Source organism: Onychomys torridus, chromosome 20, assembly GCF_903995425.1.
Source record: "Onychomys torridus chromosome 20, mOncTor1.1, whole genome shotgun sequence".
NCBI classification, from domain to species: domain Eukaryota; kingdom Metazoa; phylum Chordata; class Mammalia; order Rodentia; family Cricetidae; genus Onychomys; species Onychomys torridus.
Window position 1 is genome coordinate 1,531,993 of NC_050462.1, and position 16,317 is coordinate 1,548,309.

The 16,317-nt window shown below is 51.2% G+C and overlaps 1 protein-coding gene across 2 annotated transcripts in view; it reads left to right on the forward strand.

Moving 5' to 3' along the window:
* Positions 1 to 4,616: 4,616 nt before the first annotated feature.
* Rfx4 (regulatory factor X4) overlaps positions 4,617 to 16,317 on the forward strand; it is a 145,636-nt gene continuing 133,935 nt past the window's right edge. For both annotated transcript variants that reach the window (XM_036169693.1, XM_036169694.1), the window contains exon 1: positions 4,617 to 5,071. In XM_036169693.1, the coding sequence (XP_036025586.1) occupies positions 5,029 to 5,071 (43 nt within the window). In that variant the 5' untranslated portion in view covers positions 4,617 to 5,028. The remainder of the gene's footprint in view (positions 5,072 to 16,317) is intronic.

The following is a 16,317-nucleotide window of genomic DNA, read 5'->3' on the forward strand; positions in this document are numbered from 1 at the left end:
TTCCTTCCTTCTTTCCTTCCTTCCTTCTTTCCCTCCTTCCTTCCTTCTTTCCTTCCTTCCTTCCTTCTTTCCTTCCTTCCTTCCTTCTTTCCTTCCTTCCTTCCTTCTTTCCTTCCTTCCTTCTTTCCCTCCTTCCTTCCTTCTTTCCTTCCATCCTTCCTTCTTTCCCTCCTTCCTTCCTTCTTTCCTTCCTTCCTTCCTTCTTTCCTTCCTTCTTTCCTTCTTTCCCTCCTTCCTTCCTTCTTTCCCTCCTTCCTTCCTTCTTTTCTTCCTTCCTTCCTTCTTTCCCTCCTTCCTTCCTTCTTTCCTTCCTTCCTTCTTTCCCTCCTTCCTTCCTTCTTTCCCTCCTTCCTTCCTTCTTTCCCTCCTTCCTTCCTTCTTTCCTTCCTTCCTTCTTTCCCTCCTTCCTTCCTTCTTTCCTTCCTTCCTTCCTTCTTTCCTTCCTTCCTTCTTTCCTTCCTTCCTTCCTTCTTTCCCTCCTTCCTTCCTTCTTTCCCTCCTTCCTTCCTTCTTTCCTTCCTTCCTTCTTTCCCTCCTTCCTTCCTTCTTTCCTTCCTTCCTTCCTTCTTTCCCTCCTTCCTTCCTTCTTTCCCTCCTTCCTTCTTTCCTTCCTTCTTTCCTTCTTTCCCTCCTTCCTTCCTTCTTTCCCTCCTTCCTTCCTTCTTTCCCTCCTTCCTTCCTTCCTCCCTCCTTTCTTCCTTCCTCCCTCCTTCCTTCCTTTCCTCCCTCCTTCCTTCCTTCCTCCCCCCCCCTCTCTCTTTCTTTCTTTTTTGTTTTTTGAGATAGGGTTTCTCTGTGTAGCCTTGGCTGTCCTGGAACTCACTCTGTAGACCAGGATGACCTTGAACTCACAGAGATCCACCTGCCTCCACCTCTGGAGTGCTGGGATTAAAGGTTTGCATCACCACAGCCCACAGCCCAGAAACCCACTGTTTTTGCTGTGTAATCTCAGGCAAGTTCCTTACCCTCTCTGTGGCTCCCAGGATGATATAATTGAGTATAATTCATTTAAACACTTAGAACAATGGCTCATTCATAGTGATGCTCAATAAAACCTCAGCCATCATTAATGTGATTCTTATTCTCTTAAACACAGACCAACTGTTACTTCTGCCTTCCGCTTTCTGATGATAAGACTGTATCTCAAAGCTTGTGACAACAAATGTTTATTTCTAGCTCATAGGTCTATAGATTCTCTGGGGGATCATGAGCTCTTCAGGCTTCTAAGTGGGTTCCAGCTTGGGGCTACTTACAAGGCAAGTCAGAAGTCCAAGAATCGAGCACTAGATAAGTGCTTGAGTGCATGGAAGGCCTCTGGCTGTACAGCCCCCTTCTTTTGACTGAGGTAAGCCAATCACCATACCCTGAAGGAAGCCAGGGTGTCGCAGTGGAGGGAACTTAGAAACTGTGTGAATCATGTCCCCCATGACATTGTGCCTACAAAGACAAGGACAGGGTAGGATTGGTAAGTGCAGGGCTGTGGGGATAAGAGCAGAACCCACCAGAGGATCCTCAATGCATCTTTACTTCTGTGCCACACAGTAAGCCAACTCCATGTCTTCCTGGGTCTGCCCGCCTGCCCATGGGCTACTAGCAAGTTTTATGGGTACTTCAGGCCACTTCACCCTTGCTGCCCACTCCTGCCATCTCCCACCCCTTGTTGGTCCGTCTCTGTGAGTGGGGTGGGCAGCTCCTGGCGAATGCAATGCTCCTCCCATTTTCTCCAGCCACAGTTAATGAGCATTGAGGCTGACAGTGCTTGTTCCTCCTCAGAGTCGCCTGAGCCTGCCCCAACTGCTGTGTGCCAGTGGCAGCCAGCACCAGCTTTTAGCCATGGCACCACCCGCTCTGGCAACCAGCTCCTCTCTTCCCCCGCCACGGTGTGGTCACCGTGATCTTCCCAAAATGCAGTTCTAGTCCTGGATGCTCAAAACTGCAAGCTCCATTTCTTTACACAGCCTCCAATGAACGCACCCTCCATCACCCCTGCCCGGCTCCATGCTCCAGGCCTTAGCACAGCAGCCGGGCGCTCCTATTTGGCCCTTGTCTCTGTCTTCAACTCAAGCCCCAAGCCTGGTTAACTCAACCTTATCATATATTTCCACCCCCACCCCACCACATCACACCCCACCTCAGCATCTGCACCCCCACCACTGCCCTCCTCTGCTGTGTTCTAGAGCATAGGGATGTGTGTTATCATGGCCATTGGGGTTGCCCAGGCTGGGTGCACTGACCTCCAGCTGTCCTCCCTAGAGAGCGGACAACAGTGTGTGCTCTTTGCAAAGTGGCATCAAATGAGAGAGTGACACGGAAGCCTGTGGGAGGGGTAGCTATTGGTTTTCAACTAAACCTTTCTGTTGAAGGAGGACTCAGTTTCAGGAAACTGCACAAGCTGTCACAGTTGAATTTCCATAGACACACTGTTATGGTCAGCCCCTAGGTATCATTGTTTTGAAATTTTTATCTGACTTGCGGTGAAAGATAACACTCTGGGTTTTTTGAGTGACACAGGCTTTGACATCTGCCCACTCCGTCATGTAAAATGCATGCTACACAACCCAATGGGTGCCATGCTGCCTCCCTCTCCTCACCCCTCTCAGGCCAAGCAGGGCAGGCCAGGGATGAGGAGGGCCAGCCTGAGTTGTGCCTGTCCAGCACCAGCGCGACTCAGCCCCGCCTGGACCTCCCAGCCCTTCTCCGTGACCCCTGCCTTATGAGGGCAGCTCATCCTAGCCCACCCTTCTACTTGGCGTAACGAGTGTAATCTAGCTAGCAACAGCTGTGGAACAGTCTCATCCACTCACAGATCATCTCTGCCCCCACAGTTTTGGTGGTCAAGGACTCCCCAGAGGACCCCAAGCACTCCTGATGGTGGCAGCTCTCTTCCCTGGAGATAGGATCCTCACTGTCACTGATGCTCCGCTTTGGATGTACACCCTTGCATTTTGTCCACCGGCCAGTGAGGCTTCCAGAGATAGACCTGGCCATTCAATCTCTGACTTCGACCCTACGAGGGCATGAGGGAATTGTACTCAACCCCTTCGGCTGCCAAAGCTTTTCATTCTCCACTACAGAGAGAAAGGGTGTGCCGGGGGTGGTGGTGGTGGCTGGAGGGCTTCTGGGCACGACATGGCGGTGTGTGAGGCTGTGATCAAATTCTCTAGACACGACCTGGGTTAGAACCCAGTAGCGGCCTGAGCAAGAAGGAGCAATTACCCACGGAGGTCAGTCAGGGCCCGGGGAAAGCAATGAGAAGAAACGTTGTTATCCCATTTCCATAGACGAGGAAACTGAGGCCCCGAAAGACGACGGAATTTTGAGAGTCGGGATTTGAACCCAGAGCAACCTTCAGTTTGGCACTCGGCGCTAGCCCCTTGCCCGCACCCCGTGACCTTAACGCGGCACGTGCTGGTCCCTTGCTCCCTCCCACCATTGTCCCGCTCAGCGCTGCTCGGGGGGCTTCCCGGAGGCCCGCGGTGGGCAGGCCCCGGGTCGCGGGCAAGAAGCGCACCCGGCGCGGCGGGAGGGACCGGGGCGATCCGCCCCTGCGCCGCCGGCGCTGCCTCTGTCCATGGTCAAAGCAGCGGGGTAATCCGCCTTTCTCTTCCGCCCGCCGAGCCCATTCATATTCTAATCACAGCGCGGCCGGCCCGCGAGCGGCCACTTTCCCGGGGCGGCGGGAGCCCCGCCAGCCTGGGCCCCCTCCTCCCGCACTTTCATCTGCACCGGGGAGGGGTCCCTGGGAAAGCCGCGTCCCCAACTCGGACGCCGGGGCTTCTCACCAACTCCGCTGCGGGCTGTGGGGGACCGAGAGGGCGGCGGAGAGGGGAGCCGGGGGACATGGGAAGAGGGAGGGACCCGGACGCAGACAGACTGACATACAGGGTTATGGGAAGAGGCGAGGGGGTGGGGTGGGGGTCCCAGAGATCTAGAGGGACGTAGTCCTAGGGAGAGACAAAGAGACATGCAGCCAAAGGAGAAACGGAGATCAAGACAGCGAGGCACGGAGACCTGGAGACACCCGTAGGGCGAGAGACAAGGGGTACAAAAGTTCTGGAGAAGGCGAGCCAGCCCCTCACCCATTGCTGCCAAGCGCCCTTCTTGTCTCTCAGACTGGAGATAGGAACCTAAGGCTTCGGTTTCCCCTTCCACACCCTTTACTCCCACGCATGTCCGCGGGTCTGCGTGGAAGAAACTCAAGACATACTCCCTCTGCATTGCTCCAGGGCCCCAACTCAAAATCTAACTCAAGCCGGAAACGGGACCTGTCTCCAGGGGAGAGAAAACGGGAGTTGGGCCCACTCGTGGCCGCACAGGAGACTCCTAGGGCTCGGGCACCTTCTGCAACCCCCTCCATGGCTGCACCGCGCGGGGCCCGGGCGCGGGAGGGCTGGAGAGGGGGCAGATCTAAGCCAATTTTGATTTCGCCTATAATGAGTGCCGGGCTGAGGCTGGAGAAGGCCTCTGGAACTTTAAATAAGAAAAACGTTGCTAATGCTATAATAGAAGGGGGAAGTCGGAGGGCTGGGATTGCGTCGCTCTGAGCCCCCCTTTTCGGAGGCGGCTTTTCTTATTCAAAACAGGCCCACAATGGGCTTCACAGTGCGCCTCGCCACGGCCCCATCTGACGAGCGGCCATTCATCAGGCCCGCTGGCCTATCAATGACATTGCTCCCATCGGGGCTCCTATAAAATGATGTTTTTTCCCATGAAACATCCGCAAACATTTTGACGGGTTTAGCTTTGCCCGACTGGATTACTGAGTGTCCCCTCGCTTGCTCGCTCGCTCGCTCGCTCTCTCCCTCTGCTCCATCTCGCTTCCTACCCTCGCTTCTTTGCCTCCTCTTTTCTTTCGTCTGGTTCTTTCTTCCCCCCTTTATCCTTCTGCCCTCTCACCCATCGCCTCCCTGTCTTTTACCCATTTCTTCCGCCCTTCTTCTCTCCCTTCCTCCCTGGGCATCTCTAGCACAGGGGGATCCCCAAATATCAGGACTTTTGGGGGGCGTCTGTGCTGTCCATGGGAAGAGCATGCATTGTGGGTTACTGGAGGAACCCGACATGGATTCCACAGGTTAGTCCTGGTGGGACTTGGGGGGAGAGATTGGGAGGAAAGGATCAGGGACAGGGGGACTTCAGAAAGAGCTGTAGAAAGTTCATGCGGGTCAACTTGACAGTGATATACCAGGAGAGAAGGCGTGCAGAAGTTTTCGGGCCAGCACTAAGTGTGTAAGTGGATGCACGGAAGTGTGTGTGTGCGCGTGTAAATGCGTGTGTGCGCGTGCGCGCACGCTGCGGAGCGCGCTTTCACTTGGACAGAAAGTTGCTTAAAGATGCTTCCTGGCTCGCGGCGAGCTCGAGGTGCTGCTGCTTGCAGGAACTTTGCGAGCCAGCCTCCCCATCTCGGGCCCTGCAGCTGCCCTGGCTTTGGGCAGGGTAGTGGTGTGCTCAGTGTCTGGGGTGAGGCCCGGGAACACTCCAAAGGCGGGGGAGGGCGACCACGTCTCACCGCGCTGGGGAGGTGGAGGCTCTTGCTGCAGGAGCCGCGCAGCTGGAGGGAGTGGCGGCGGCGAACCCGGTGGTCCTGGGGCATTTGTAGCTTTGGGCTGTGAGAGCTGGGAGCCCAGGACTGTAACCTCCCGGGCGCGAAGAGGCAACCCACTAGCGGCTGTCTCCATATGGAGGCTGTAACCTAGTTGCAGGGAAAGCCGAATACAAAGCATCAGGAGAGGCCTGAGTTCTGGCATTGAGTTCTGTGAACTGCGCTTCGGTTAGAGGGTTGTGTGTAGTGGACATCAGGCACTAGGGTCGCCATGGTTCACAGCAGAAGGGAAGACCCGGGATCTCTTACAACGACAACACCCAGCATCTCCGTGCATTCTCCAGTCGACCCATCAGCGGCTATGCCTAGCGTCTTTGGGGACCCGCCACACTTCTAAATCAATTACTTTTCCTATGTCCGTTCCTTGTAGAAGTTCTCAAAAAGTTTACCCCCTTTCCCTAGGCCCAGTCTCCCCACCAAGCTACTCCAACCCGTGCTGGGCCGCAGCTTTGGAGTTTCTTGGGGATGATAGAGACAGCCTGGATAGAGGCGGCAGTTTGACTGAAACCTGGGAGAATGTGCGGGCAACGCAACCGAGCAACAAGTGCCTGCTGGCCTCAGCTGTTCCTTGACACACACAACTTACTTGTAAATTAACACCACAGACAGCTCTGCCCACTCCACTACCCCTAAGCAGGTCGCAAAAAAGATGTGTGATGGGGCTAATGGGATCTAGATAGCTTCCCAAACGTCGTTCTTCGGTTCTGGGAGGAAGGTTCCAGGCCTCTTCTCGCCTACATTATAAACCTGGTGGCCGAGACCGAGGACCCAGGGGTATCAGCGGCATTCCAGGATACTTTTCTGTCTCTGAGCCAGTCAAGCCTTCACGTTCCCTAGGGTGGCTGTGAGCCCCCAGAGAGCGGTTAAAGCCTGAGCCCCTGCTAATCTGCAAGCACACGGAGGCAAGAAGCGATCTTGCCTGGGGAGTGCACCCCGCTGCGCAGACCCTCAGGCCTTGTTGGGATCTCCACACCCCAGTAATGCTGGGGGGGGGGGGGAGAGCAAAGCTTTGCATATATATGTGTGTGTGTGTGTGTGTGTGTGTGTGTGTGATTTAATTATTTAATTCAAGGAGAGCCTCCTAAGAGCTACAACATTAAAAGTGAATGTATTTAACCAGATTACACCCATTTACACAGAATTAGTGGCTGAGAATTTTCAAGGGGTCCATACAAGATCTCGGGGCTTTCCTCATACCCTACATCAGGCATGTCCCAGCTGGGCTTTTAGTCGGTCTGTCCACCATACTAGAGTCCTTGTTTGGTGCGGAGTGCTGTAGAACTGTGGAGACGTTCTGTTTTTAATCACGGATTATTAGGTGGTTGTGGGACACTGGTCACCTTCACCCCAACTTCAAACACCCCAAATGGGTAATGAAACCCCAGTGCTTCCCCCTTCCCGCTCCCCTCTCATACTTAAGCTCACACTCCGGAACTCAAAATCAAAAGTTTTAGTTAATGGTCACAATTGAGAAGTCATTCCAGGCGCACCAGGTGACATTTCACATGCAAACTCCGGACAAGCCAAGTGCAGCGCGGCGAGGTCCCATCCAGGAGCCTTCCTTCGCCTCCTTTCCGGAGAATTAATCCAATTAGTCTTTCTTCTGAGTTTCTCTTGTTATGTAAAAGGTTTCTTCCCCTCCCTGGGCGTGCAGAGCCCCACGCTCCACTGGGCAGTTCGATTCTGTTCCCGAGTGTAAGTAAGATTGCGCTCAGCTACAAACACGAAATCAGTTATTTCATTCTTAACGGGCTCAAACAACAGGCTCATAGCAGTTACTGGAGCGAAGTCCGGAGCATCCATGTTCAGAGGGGGCCGGCAAGCCGAAGCTACAGTTTCTGTCTTTTAAAAGGAAAATCCCCGCAAAGTGCCTCGGGCATGGGAGAACGGTTTTGCTGGGGCCGGGGCTCTAGTGGCCTGCTTTGGGCCCACTTCAGCGTGACCTGCGGAAACTTACCCCTTTGTTCCGCGCATCGAGCTGGTAATATATTCCTTGAGTTTTTCCAAAATACACTACAAGTGTGGGGCCAAGACAATGGTCCTGTCGGGGGAGGCCCCCGGAGCCGGCGCGCGCCTCCTGGGTCCTCAGCTCTCTGGTTTTTCCACACGACAAAGCAAAGCCCCTTTAGGACGGGACTTTGGCAGCTTCGCCAAGCTCCACCGGGCTGCAAAGGCAGCCGGTGCGCTCTGGATCCACCGATTTGCGGGTGCATCGGGACCGTTTTTGCAGTTAGCGCCAGCGCGCTGGACTCAGCCGGTCTCAAAGTGGGTTCTCAGGCCGGTTTGGCCCCATCTCTATGAGGGCCGCTGGAAGTGGCTGCTTGTTCTTGGCGTTTCGGGTGTGATTCCAGATGCCTCTACACAGAGCAGCGCTGTTCAGCTAGCTGCTCCTTACTCAGAAATTCGAGAACAAGCAAGGAAAAGTGGATAGAATTTTCAATCAACAACTTGTGCAAAGTGGGGCTGGGACAAGTTGGTCGCCTATGCATCAAAAGGGTTGTTTCTTGTTAAACGGGATGGCTCGTTAAAGAGGTGCATTGTGGCGCTCCAACTGGAAGCTTCTAGCTCTACCAAGATTTTCCCCTACCCCGCGCCTCCAAAACTCAGAATTGGGGCGTCAAAGATTATCGAATCGGATCAGACTGCCTGGGGCCCACTGGTGGGAAGACACGCTGCTCTGCAGAGAGGGTGACCTGGTACTAGGTCCAGCCTAGTTTCGTGGGCCCAAAAGTGAGACATTACTTTAAAGTGGGTCTTAGGTTTTTGCCCACGGAGTAGAGAGCCCCCAGAGAGACAGGTCTGGAACCTCCTGCATCTTCCCCCAGACGAGGCTCTGGGTAAGTAGTACTAGCCTCCTTGTGTAGCCCCCGAGAGCCTGTCCTTGGCTCCGAGCAGGAAGCAGCGGGAGATATGAGCCTTGTTACTGTGCTGAACCAGTCTCACTGTCTCCAGACGTGCATGGTGTGTGTGTGTGTGTGTGTGTGTGTGTGTGTGTGTGTGTGTGTGTGTGTGGCCGGAGGAGTGGACTTGCGTGGTTCCGCTCTTGCCACCTGCTAGTATCTGAGCTTGGCAGCAGAGTCAAGTGAGTGTCGCGTGGTCCCCAGATTCCAGATTCCCGCGATTGCAGTCCTGGGCCACGCGGCCCCAGTACACAAGCCTGACTCCACCGGCCTGCGGGCTCGCGATTACACGATTATCCAAGGAGGGCCCGGGATAGCGCACTTTCCCAGCGCGGTACCCAGAGACCCGGAAAAGTTAGCCTGGGCTGCTCCGCGGCTCAGGCCTGGGATCTGAACAGCCGCCGCCCCCACCCCCTACCCCCTGCTCGTCGCCATGGAGACTGCTGGAAGTTGGTGGTGGAAAACAGACCCGGCGCAAAGCAAAATATTATGAGTGCAGTTGGGGTGACTTCAGGGGGGCGGGGGACCCGAGGGCATGAGCGGGAGCCAGAGGCGGACAACAAAGGGCCGAGAGCAAGGAGGGAGAGTTTGTTTGGGGCCTCCCTGGCGCTGTGTGAGTGCTGGACGGTTCTGCTTCCCAGAGGGGCCAAAGTCTCTAATTTCTCTCCAGCAGCTACACCTTTTCTCAGCCGGCTTGTGCACCCTTGCTCCCACCCCGCCTCTCCGGTCCTCTTCCAGCCTCCCTCCTGGTCCTGAGTGAGGCGCCAGCTGGGCAGTACGCCCGCCTCCCCAAGAGCCACAGGCTAGCCAGCGTGAAAGGTTCTGGCTTTTCTTCCCCACGACCCGTGGGTCGCCCAGGAGGAATTTTTCTCATCCCGCTCCTCACATGGGATCTGAAACCGGACATCTAAGAGGTGGAGAGGGTGCCTTTTCTGACATTTCCCTACCCCTCACATGCATCCTTCAGGAGGCCAAACGCCTGAGTTACCATTCCAATGCAGCCACTTGCAGCTTGACTTTAGATCAATCAACCAAGCCCTTCCCAAACTGTCTCCGCCTGCAAAAAGACACGCAGACAGTTCAGACTGGGATTCTCCAACAAGTTAGATCTAGCTCTCTTCCAGGTTTGGCTTTCCTACGGGGTCCAGGAAGCAATATGCGAGGCTAGGTCAGCACTGGCTGAACTATGTCGCACAGTGACCGTCTCCAAAGCAGTAATATTCTAAACCACGTGGGAATTTAATAGGCAGGAACTTTGAATGTGTCGTTTTAAAAGATCCTCAATTTCCTTTCTCGATGTCAGTCTAAGGTGCATTCTTGTCGCCTCCGGGTTCCCTGACTCCTGAAAGGCTTACACAAAAGCTCTAGATTTTACCGGAGCTGTATTCGGTATCAACAGGGGCTTCTAGATGTTGAAGGCAGCAGCAGAGGATCTGACATATGCTAGAGAGGAGGAACACACAGGCCAGTGTTCCAGCATCAAAGGAAAGCCACACTCTGGTTCCTTTCTTGCATCTCCAACTCCCCTGATGACAGTTTGGGCAAAAGGGCCCTTCCAAGAATATGGAGTAGATATAAAATGTCTGCATTTGAGTATGGCCTACCCTGTAATTCCAGCACTCCAGGGGCATAGTTAAGAGGATGGCTGTGAGTCTGAGGCCAGCCTGGGCTAAATAGGAAATATTCAACCAGTTATGGATTCTTACAATAAATTGTCTCAAAAAGACACCAAATGGCTATGTTCTAGCTGACATTGTACTGCTCAATGACATACTTGTGTCCATGTGTCTCAAGACACACACAGCTTGTGACACTGTACATTTTGTCTGTAGAATAGCTTCAGGAACATGGGTCCTCACGAATCCAGCATGAGGGAGGCAGGGAGGAGGGGCTGAAGCATGAAGGGGTAGGGATGTGGTACTGTGAAAAATAGCGGTCCCTTTCAGTCCCATGGTTCTAAGCTAAGCTGCAGTGCCTTCCAAGCTGTCAGTGACAGAGCTGAGATCTAAAGTGATGACGTCACAAACCAGAATGCTGGGAGGTCAGAGCTTCACTTCCTCAGACCCCTGACTGCCCACCCTACATGTTCTACAGGTCTCTTGGGACCCTCTTCGGCTGCCCCTCTCGGGGTCCCGAAACTCTTCCAGACGAAAAAGGTGGGCAAAATCTCTGCCTCAGCTTTCACCCTCCCCCCCCCTCCTTAGAGACTTGTAGTTTGATGAGGGTTTCGCTGAGACAGAATGAACTCAGAGACTGATTGTTGGGAGCTGTCAGGTAAAAATATAGGAGACCTTTGGGTTTCACTCAGTCTCATTTGGGTGGCAGACACCAGGAACATCAAGGCCATAGACCCTGCTGTCAAGGATTTCAGAGTGTATGCATCAAGAGAAACTGTGAATACACGGAGAGTCATCTTAGAAGGGTCATCTTAGAATTCAGAGGTAAGGGTGATATCAGGTGGCACCAGTGTCAACCCCATAACAGGCATGTCACCATTAGCCACTTAAGTGTTACCAGGACTCTCCATAGTCCCCCTGTGGGATGAAACAGGTGAGGTTACTGCTGCTGGTGGCAGTTATGGGAAGGCCAGAAGTGAGGGAAGGTTGCTCCCTCTCCTGGGCCACCATCTGGTCAGCCTCCTGGATGGTTTTACCCCAAAGCGACAGGGTAGGATCTGGTCTTTGTGTGGATCCGACACCCTCAGGGTGGGAGAAGAGTGAGTGTGTGAGTGTGGAGAATCGTGGACTGTTTTCTCTGAATGAGAGAAAGCGCTCTTGCCAGAGGCTGAGTTCTGTGTGGAAAAGTTTAGATCACAGCAATGAGTGAGCGATGGTGATTGAATGTTGATCTCAAACGGGACAACCTGGCATTTACTCACTCGCCAAGTCATTCAAGAAAATCACGTCTCCTGTGCATCTGACACTTTGTTAGATACAATTCTTAACAACAACAACAACAACAACAAAACCCTGCCCCTCCTCTTTAGTACATAAATTTGACACAAGAAAATAAATAAATGGGAAATTTCAGCAAGTGACCAACAAGAAGGAAAACCCCATCTGAACTAATGAAGACAGTGTTGTTACCAGGTCAGCCCTGCCGTAGAAGCTGTATCTTGGCATGGTCCAGTCTCTGTTTTATCTTGGGCACAAGGTTCCAAGAGATTGTCAGTGAGTCCACAGTGTGGAAGAGATAAGAGAGGCCTTTTTAAATACTCACTAGACGTCATCACTTTGCTAGGACGGTGAAATGCATCATTAGTGCAATGCCTGAAATCCAGAAAGAAAGGACTGTGCTCACAAGGTAAAAGTGAGAGCAACAGGCTGAACGCACAACAGCCTCTAGACACAGCTGACTTTCTGAGCCCAAGAAGCCGGTTTGGCAAAGTGCACAGTGGCTGTGCCTTGTGAGCTTGTTACACTGTGTTCTCTGCTTTCTAAAAATACTAAGTGGAAGCTATCATTAAAAACAAACAAAAACAAAAACAAAACCCTCAAGTTTAAAATAGCTTTTTTTATTTATTTATTTTTATTGCTGTTAAGCTCCTACTATGCCTAATTTATATTTATAAATTAAACTTTAACATAGGTATGCATGTGGGGAGGGGGAAGTACATGCAGATACTATTTGTGATTCTGGGCTTGCACTGGGGTCTTGGAAGATATCCCTAGTGGATGGGGGAGGGGACTACTGCATCTTTGAAAAGTATCTTATTATTTTATTTTGAGACAGGATTCTCACTGTAATCCTCACTGTCCTACAATTCACTCTAGACCAGGCTGGCTGTGAACACACAAAGATCCACCTGCCTCTGCCTCCTGAGTGCTGGGATTAAAGGCATGCACCAGCAGGCCCTGTCCTATTAATTGCACTTTAAAATGTATTTTAAATCTTTTATTATTCTGGGGAGATGGGGTGTCCGTGCACTGTGGTGGATGTGTGAAGGCCAGAGGACAATTCTGTGGGGGTTCCTTGTCTCTTTCCATCTTTTATGTGTGTTCTGGAGCTCTAACTCAGGTCATTGGACTCATGTGGCATGTACCTTTGTCAACTGAGCCATCTTCTTGCCAGCCCTAAAATATCCCCTGCCTTCATTATTACCCACTCCATCTAGGGATAAGGGCATGGAGAGGGGGAACAGAGGGTGCTGCAGACAACCCATGGTAATCTATTGTGCCCAAGTGCCAGGCTTAGTCACCAAACTGTCTCAACTCCTCCTTTTCCCTTTATGGTGGAAGGAACGGCCAGCGAAGCCCACACCATCTCAGCCAAAGCAAGGGATGTTCTTTCTCCCCCAAATGTCACAATGACCCTTCAAACCATGGAGATAAAAGTTGAATTTACCGCTGAATAAAGGAGGACTGGGAAGAAAGAACTCCTGTCTTTACTGTGAATAAGAAATGTGCTTTTGTCTTTGGGATTCATTTGAGGTTGAGTTGGCATGGTTCCATCTCTGACAATGTCATGGTTGCATCTCTCACAGGCAAAGAACACAGAAAGAGCCAACCAGGGGAACATGAGCTATTACACAAGCAGTCTTTAGGTGACCTAACAAACAGTACATTGCAGGGATGCTGTCAATCACAGATATGTGCTTAAATGTCTGTACAACAGGTTGAAGTGGAAAGAGCATGGGATTTTGAGTCTCCAGACCTAAGTTGAAATCCTTGTTAGTCCACTTCCAGCTATATGGCATGCCTTCTCCAAGCCTCAGTGTCCTTGTTTGCAAAGCTGGCCCAAGCCTAGGATTACTATGAAAATCCAATGAGGCTGTGCATATTACCTCATTTAGCACATGACCCCTAGAAACTACTCAGCCGATGCCTGTGACCTGACCCACCTATGCTCAGTTCTTGGGATCTACTTGGAAAATGAGGGCGGGATTCCTGGAAAAAGTTTAGACTGTCTTAACATGTCAGGATGCTTGCTGTCTGGACATGGCCTCTGTTTCATTTTTCTTTCTTAAAATGGATAATGCTAGAGATGAAACCCAGGGCCTCAAAAATGCTAGGCAAGTACTCTACCATGGAGCTCCGTCCCAGACCCCATGGTAATGTCACAAGAGAGCTTTCTTTTCAGAAGGGCTTAGATTGAGGCATAAATTCCACCTTAACTTCCGAATCTTTCCCAGGACATGAAAAAGGCACTGCGTGTCTTGTTTGCTGTGATTTCATCCTGCGTCCCCAGTCTATAAAGGAGGCAGAAAATACATCATTGTGTAGGCAGCAGCTGCTGACTTGAGTTCTGGTCCTGGGAGAGAGATGTGGGGATGGTTGGAGGGGATGTCCTCTAGGCACCCAGCTGAAAGCCCCCAGAAACCCTCATACTCTTCTGGTTCTGGGACGAGCCACCTCTGCTCCTTACCTTGGTTCTCCTCCATTCTGCTTCCTCCAGCTTTCAGACCACAGTTGTCTAAAGACTCAATCATTTTATGTGGCTTCCAGGAAGCAAGAAGTCTAGTCTTTCAGTCATTTCATCAAGGAAAGAAAAGATTGAATTCCTTTGCCCTTCCTGTAGTATTTGTATGCATGTGATGTAGCCCCACGTGTGTGTGTGTGTGTGTGTGTGTGTGTGTGTGTGTGTGTGTGTGTGTAGGTGTAGGTTTACATACCCATGCAAGAGAGGCCTGAGGGGGGCCCGGGTGCCCTGCTCTACCATAGAGAGGCCTGAGGGGGGCCCGGGGGCCTGCTCTACCATAGAGAGGCCTGAGGAGGGCCGGGGGGGGGGGGCTGCTCTACCATAGAGAGGCCTGAGGAGGGCCCAGGGGCCTGCTCTACCATAGAGAGGCCTGAGGAGGGCCCGGGGGCCTGCTCTATAGCCATCTTTCTTCCTTGAAGCAGAGTCCCTCACTGGATCTGCATCCTGACTAACAACTTAAAAGCTCCAGCAGCCTCCTGTCTCCACCACCTTGTTCTGTTTCTGTCTTTTTACCTAAATTGTGGCTTTTGTTATTAAAAGCTAGGGAGTCACACAGACAGACAGAAACACACATGCACACATGCACACACACACACACACATACACACACACACACACACACACACACACACACACACGCATGGACACAAATAAAAGAGGGGGAAGAGAGGGAGAAATCACAAAAAGCAGAAAAGAATGACATGCAGCCATATGCTTTTACCTGAATTTGGCCCAAATTTAGGCAGCTAGGGCAGCATTAACCTGTGCCAGTAAATTAGGTGGTTTCTATTGTGTTTTATTTGACCATCAGAACAGGAATTCTTTTTTATTTTAATTTTTATTTATAGATTTTTTTTAAATGTGTATGAATATTTTGCCTGTGTGCGTGTATGAAACCTGCATCATGTGCATGCCTGGTGCCTGTGGGGGGCCAGAAGAGTACATCGGATCCTGGAAACAGGAGTTACATACAGGCAGTTGTGAGCCACCACATGGGTGCTGGGAATTGAACCTGGGTCCTCTGTGAGAGCAGCCAGGGCTCTTAACTGATGAGCCATTTCCCCAGACCCAGGAGCATGAATTCTTTAAACTGTGTGCCTGGGTTCTACTTTAAACTCCAAAGTATAATCTGCCTGTGCACAACCAATAATTGTTGAGCAGAGAACATGGAAACATTGGTTTTTGGTGTGCTCGTTTTAATTTAAAGACACAAGGAAGCTCTGGGGACAGTTAGTGCTCTAGGTCCAGTCTTCTAACCACACAGTTGTGCTAGCATTGTTTAGACTCAGCCTAAGTGAGACTGTGGAATACAACAGATATTTACTTAATATGAGTAGAGAATTACCACTTCATAAGCACCGATGCCCTGAGACCATCATGGTGGGAAAGTTGTAACATCAGTCCATGCAAGTGACTGGATCTTTGAGCTGACTTTGGTCAAGGTCATTCAAATGAAGAATGTAACTGCTAGTTACATCTTCAAGCCAGCATCTGATTTTGATGCACAAATGCATCTTGTTGAGAAAATTATGTCAATTTGTCTTGAGCCATGGAGATGCTTCTATACAATCTTGTGCTCTGCATTAGATTTCGGAAGGAGGATGTGCTTCCTTGGATGTTAGAATTAGAGAATTTATTTAAAAAGTGATCACGAGTGACTTTTTTGAGTTCTGTGTGATCTTTTTTTAGGACCACCAGGCTAAACTGTGGGGTGTTCATGCACTCAGCCTGTTTATAGCTTATGTGCTGAAGCAAAGTCTGCTTTGGAGTAATTAGGATTTCATATAGCTCCAGAATTGGACACATGTTACAAATTCAAACTTACTAATTATGAAATTGACTAAACATTTCCCCGTTCATGTTGTGAGTTCAGTTTAGTGTCTGCATAAAGTTCTTTGCTCCACAGGAAAAAGGAAAAAGAAAATCAGATCAGATCATTTCCTACTGTCCGGAGGTGATGAGTATTTGGGGTAAAATTTCTGTTTCTGAGAGTTTTGACTCTTTGTTGTTGACTCTTCTGTCAAACACAAAATACAAAACACATAACCATTTCTCCAGAGACCATGGTTTGGCGTCATGGAGCATACATACACCTGGCTGAGAAAGTTTTGGAAGCTGTGGGGAAGGACTGCAGATGGGCTTGGAGCCCTCAGTAAAAACACTGAAGCCTGGGGAGCTGCAAGGATGGTGTCCAGAGGGCGCAGCAGGGGGGGGGGGGTCCATCCATTGAGCTTTCATTTTCAACTCAGTGGGCAGAGTTTTTGAGATCGCTGTCATTTGGATAGGGGACCTTTCTACAAATGCCAAGCTTTTAGATTAAAGAAGAAGGAGGAGGAAGAGGAGGAAGAAGGAAGGAAGGGAGGGAGGGAGGGAGGGAGGGAGGGAGGGAGGGAGGGAGGG